This window comes from Solanum tuberosum, unplaced genomic scaffold (genome assembly GCF_000226075.1).
Source record: "Solanum tuberosum cultivar DM 1-3 516 R44 unplaced genomic scaffold, SolTub_3.0 scf00442, whole genome shotgun sequence".
Lineage (NCBI taxonomy): Eukaryota > Viridiplantae > Streptophyta > Magnoliopsida > Solanales > Solanaceae > Solanum > Solanum tuberosum.
Window position 1 is genome coordinate 77,134 of NW_006239362.1, and position 5,170 is coordinate 82,303.

The 5,170-nt window shown below is 37.4% G+C and overlaps 1 protein-coding gene across 2 annotated transcripts in view; it reads right to left on the reverse strand.

Annotated features, from left to right (window-relative positions):
• The window catches only part of LOC102604931 (TMV resistance protein N-like), a 7,763-nt gene extending 4,225 nt beyond the window's left edge, over positions 1–3,538 (reverse strand). For both annotated transcript variants that reach the window (XM_006363426.2, XM_006363425.2), the window contains exons 1-4: positions 3,020–3,538; positions 1,843–2,947; positions 1,316–1,759; positions 333–1,225 (exon numbers count right to left, since the gene is read on the reverse strand). In XM_006363426.2, coding sequence (XP_006363488.1) covers positions 333–1,225; positions 1,316–1,759; positions 1,843–2,947; positions 3,020–3,456 — 2,879 coding nt within the window. In that variant the 5' untranslated portion in view covers positions 3,457–3,538. The remainder of the gene's footprint in view (positions 1–332; positions 1,226–1,315; positions 1,760–1,842; positions 2,948–3,019) is intronic.
• Between the last annotated feature and the right edge of the window lie 1,632 nt (positions 3,539–5,170).

A 5,170-nucleotide genomic window follows, 5' to 3' on the forward strand; every position in this document is an offset into this window, starting at 1 on the left:
GAGCACACGACGTTTTGTACTATTTCAGTCTCCATCTGTATATATAGACTTGTCTTTTACCTTTCGAGACAGTCCAGTCTCTGTTGTCCACTTTTGGGACTTGTACTCATTTTGTTAGTAGCTCTGTACTAGTGACTTCCAGGTTCTGGGAGGGATCTTTATTTGTGTATATATTTTTGGTTTGCTTCCGCCTGTTTATATTGTTATTTGCCTACTCTTGTTTAGTTTCTACCCTCAGACCCATTACTTGTTGTTCCGGGTTACGGGTTGGCTTACCTACTGGTGGGTTATAGTAGGTGCCATCATGACTTGAGAAATCGGGTCGTGACAATTTCTTTTTTGTGTTGGTAAGCCTGTTAAATAGTTCCACTTCTGCATTTTGTATATCATCCAGGTTTAGATGGTTCAGAGTGTTCACCATTTCCTCTTCAAAATTTCTTATTGGCTCCAGCTTGAACAATCCAGGAATCTCAGTTAGTTTTTCACTGCCCCTAACATCCAAGAATAATGTATGAGTCTCCAATAGGCTTGGCATATTTGTAACTCTTTCTAGTGATGTGCATTCTGTAGCCTTCAGCTTGATGAGCCTTGAAGGAAGATTGGGGAGTGATTGGAGGTTCGGGCACGCATCTAGCCAAAGGTCCTGAAGCATACTTAGATTTGTGATGCTCTGTGGTAGGTTAGAAATCAGGTTTCCACTTAGATTTAAATGGCGTAATGAGAAGAGGTTGTTAACACCAAGTGATAGAGCATCATCTGTTAGCTTGCATCTTGCCAGACTTAAGCTAACCAGTGAACTTGATAAAGAATATAGTGAAAAGTTGTCATAATCAGGGGATTTTCTTAATTTGGATGACCAAGATTGCCAGAGTGCAACCCATGATTTCTCGTGATCGTAATTAATTTCATCTGCATGAAGGGTTTTCAAAGATTCCAGATTTCCTAGATCAATTGTTGATAGAGCAAGTCCAGAACAGCCAGAAATGATGAGTGTTTCCAAGGAGTTGAGCTTACAAAAGCTTCTTGGAAGATTCGATAGACTCTTGCAGTCTCTCAGGTTCAAGAGAACAAGTTCCTGTAGATCTCCAATTGATTCATGAATATGGAACAATCTTACACAATCCTTCAAAATGAGTTTTTCCAGATTAGGAAGCCCGGAAAAATCAGGAGTTCTTCTTAGGAAATGGGAATGACTGAGATTGAGAATTTTTAATAACTTGAGCATCTGCAATAGCCAATAACAAGTACATCATGTTTATTAACATACTATCAACTTTCCTACCGTCAATGCTAAAACTGAAGTTAAAAGATTTACCCTAGTTCCCTCCCAGGTTTGTTGCAATCTGCTTCTCCTCATATCGAGAGCAACCAGGCTCTCCAAAGGAAAATCCTTTGGAATGGACTTCAAAAAGAATCCACGCCAATGAAGCAATTTTAAACTCTTAGGAAACCATTGGTAGCTACCAGTGAATTTTGCTTCTGTAAGCTGTAGAATTCTCAGCTTCTTCATTCTTGAAAATGCATCAATTTCAAACAGTATACCATTTGAAGTTTCTGAAAAGACATTTCTGAACAGCTCGAGAACAGTTAAACTCCGTCTCCCTTGTGAGTTTGCATCAGTCATTCTCAGTGATCTCACATCTGCAGGACATTCAAATTGCCAGTGCCCAACATCATTTCCGTTCAATTTTTGCCCGACATATTCTACCTCCTTCAGCATCCGGATGTCAAGAACTAGACCTTGGATCCTTTCAGTACCCTACATGATAACGAAAAATCATATATTAAGGCACATAGATATGGATGATTGCGCGTTAAAAATCGAAGATTCAGATTTCTTACTGTCTTCCCCTGAAATATGTTAAAGGCATCTTTGTGTTTCCAAATCCTGCTTTGACTACTAGGCTCCCAAGGGGATTCTTCCCGAATAATTTCTCTTCCCATGTCTTGAAGTAATTGATGCACCATCAGTTTGTTATGTTCAATTGCCAATAGGCATCTGTCAACAAGAATTTGAATGCCAACGACTGAAAAGAAACCACATCCATCAAGTATTGTTACTGCATAATCTCTGTCTTTTCCAGCAAAGAAACAGACAATATCAAGGAATAGGTTTTGAACATTATCATCTGGTAGACATTCATAACTTATCCTTAGTTTTTCAAGGATTTTACTGTCTGGAATAGCTTTCAATTTCCTTAATGCACTTTCCCAAATCTCTATACTTAAGTCACCAAGAGACGAACCCAACACTTTAAGAGCTAACGGAATTCCTTTACAATGATGTACAACATCTATCGTAAGATCCATATATTCTAACGGGGGGCTTTCATCCCGAAATGCATGCCAACTGAACAGTTGAAGTGATTCTTTGGCATCCAAAGTCTTTAGCTTATACATCCTGCATCTACATGCTTCAGTAGAACTTAATAAGTGACCATTTCTCGTTGTTACTATAATTTTGCTACCTGGATAAAACCAATCCCTCATACCGAGTACCGCATTTAGCTGATCTATGTTGTCTATGTCATCAAGAACAAGAAGAACTCTTTTGCAGCTGATGGCTTCTTGAATCTTGACAGACCCTTCATTAACATTATATATCTTTTCAACATTCTTCCCAAGAATATTCGAAAGAAGTTGTCTTTGTAAACGAGCTAAACCATCATACTTTTCTAAAACTTTTCTAACATCTGCAAGGAAGCTACTGCCTTCAAATCTATCAAAATTCAGGTTATAAGCTATTTTGGCTATTGTAGTCTTGCCAATACCTCCCATACCATGTATTGCAAGAATATCTACATTATTGGATCCCTCTTGTAACCACAAATCAATTTCTTTGACTCGAGAATCTATTCCAATCGGATGGGGATCAACACTTAATACAGTACGTCTCAGTTTTCCTACAACCACCTTGACAATTTCTTGTATAAACCTCGACTCAGATCTGAAATAGTTTTACAATTTAGTAACAAGAATTGAATGAGATAAACAGATATTTTATTCAGAAAAATATTACCCATCAGCTTGATTCTGTAAGACCATTCCTCCCAAATCAGCAACTTGTCTTAAAGCAGCTCTCCATTGATCCACCTTCTCTGTTTTATATCTCTTTTTAAAGTTAAAGAAAGGTTCTTCAAAGCTCCCTTTCTGCTTCCTCACATCTGATGGATCTACATCATAAAATACAGGGAGAAGAAAATTTCCAAAAGCTTTCTTGGTTTGAATCATATGAGTGAGTTCATCAAGGCATCTGTATGAAGAAGCATAGTCTTTTGAAATGATAGCTATTAGAATTCTTGATTCTTGAATTGAATTCTGCAGCTTTTTATCAAGCTCTTTATCATCAGGTCTGAATGAAGGGATACCAGCATTTAACAAAGCTGTATGAAGATGATCTCCAAAGGTCTTGCTTCTGAAACTTAAAAATACATGATGAACGAACTGATGAGACATTTTCTTCTTTGATCAAGTAGAATCAAAGTAAAGACAAGCAATGGAGCACAAGAGTAGGGAGGGCTACTTTAACAGTCAAAACTAATCATGTTTAATATTCTATGTTGAAGTGGACTTTGTCTTTTGGGTGTGTTTGGTAATGTTTTTCAATTTTTTCATATTTCGTTGACTTAAATGTTTTGGAAAATATTTTTCAAATCAAATTATTTTTCTTAAATTTAAGGAAAATATGACATCCCTTCAAATATTAAGGAAAACATTCCTCCAATCTCAAATTACAATATTTTTTCTTACCCCAACTCTCCACATTAAAAAAAATTTAAATTTTTAAAATTTCTTTTTTTAAAAAAAATCAATTTATTTTGTCTGTCCCGCCCCCTACCCCGAAACCAGCCCCTCCCCCTAATTAAAAAAAAAAAAAAAAAACTAACAACTTAAAATTTATTTTTGAAAAATAGTTCAAATTTTAAAATTTTCTATTTTTTTACCTCGTACAACTCGTGTCTACCCTACTGTTATACCCTCGGCTTGATGGTTCGAGCGGCTTTGACTTGACTAGGGATTTACATGACGAGCCTAATCAAGGCCCAATAACTTCAATCAAGGTTAAGTTCAAATAAAAGAAGACATTGACAATGACGTGACTAAGGTATGCAAGGCAAGGTCTAGCCAAGGCATGACAAGGGCTGGAAAAGTTAAGGCATGTGAGGTAAGACGTGGCTAAGGCATGACAAGGGCTGAGTAGGCTAAGGCAAGGCAAGTAGAAGTTGTGATAGTGACAAGGTCGTGGCTAAACAAGTTTTAAAGGCTAAGTGTTGGGCAAGGGCAACATCTGAGGAGATTGGACCCCAATGACAAGCTGGGTGAGGCAGGACCAGCGCACATGGCTGACACGTGAGCAGACGCGAGATTGGACAGTTGAAGGAGATTTTTGCGCCAAAGTTGAAGGTTGCCCGTGTGTGCCTCGCACACGCGTGGGAAGTTAGGCGAAATTGACAGTTTCTAGCCGTTGGAAACTTATGAGCATTATAGATAAGACTTGTTTAAATTTTGAATTTGGCTTATCAGTTGGGCTTGTCAATTGAATTTGTGGGCATGTGCCTGACATGTGATTGGGCGTTGTGGCCTATTTAGAAGCACAAGCACACCAGTCTTAAGCAACATGTCTTTTGGTTGAATTTTGTAAGGCTAAACTATTTGTGTGCTTCTTTGTGACGCGAGTTAAATAGAAAGTTGGGGATTGTTCCTGTAACGTGCTTGTGTGTTCTACTTTCGTATGCGTGTCTAGAGTTAATCTGAAACGTGAGTGAAAAAGTAAAGTGTGTTGAATCTAAGCGTCTTGACTGCCTAAGTGCGTTAGATCGATTTGAGTTGACCCTCTTACACCTACCCTGCCCCCCCACAAAAAAATTTAAAAATTTATTCTGGAAATAATATTAAATTTTTTAAATTTTCATTATTTTCTTTAACCCACTACTAGTACCTACCCCCCCCCCTCCACCCAAACAAAATTAAGTAAAAGTTTGTTTTTAAAAAATATTTTCAATTTTCAATTTTTAATTTTTACCCCACCCCATCTTTTACCCCTACCCACTACCAATCCCCTCCCAACATACCACCCCCTCAAAAATAATAATTTAAAAGTCTGTTTTTGTCTTTTTGAAAAATATTTTCAGATTTTAAAAAACAAATTTTTTTTAACCCTACCCCTAAC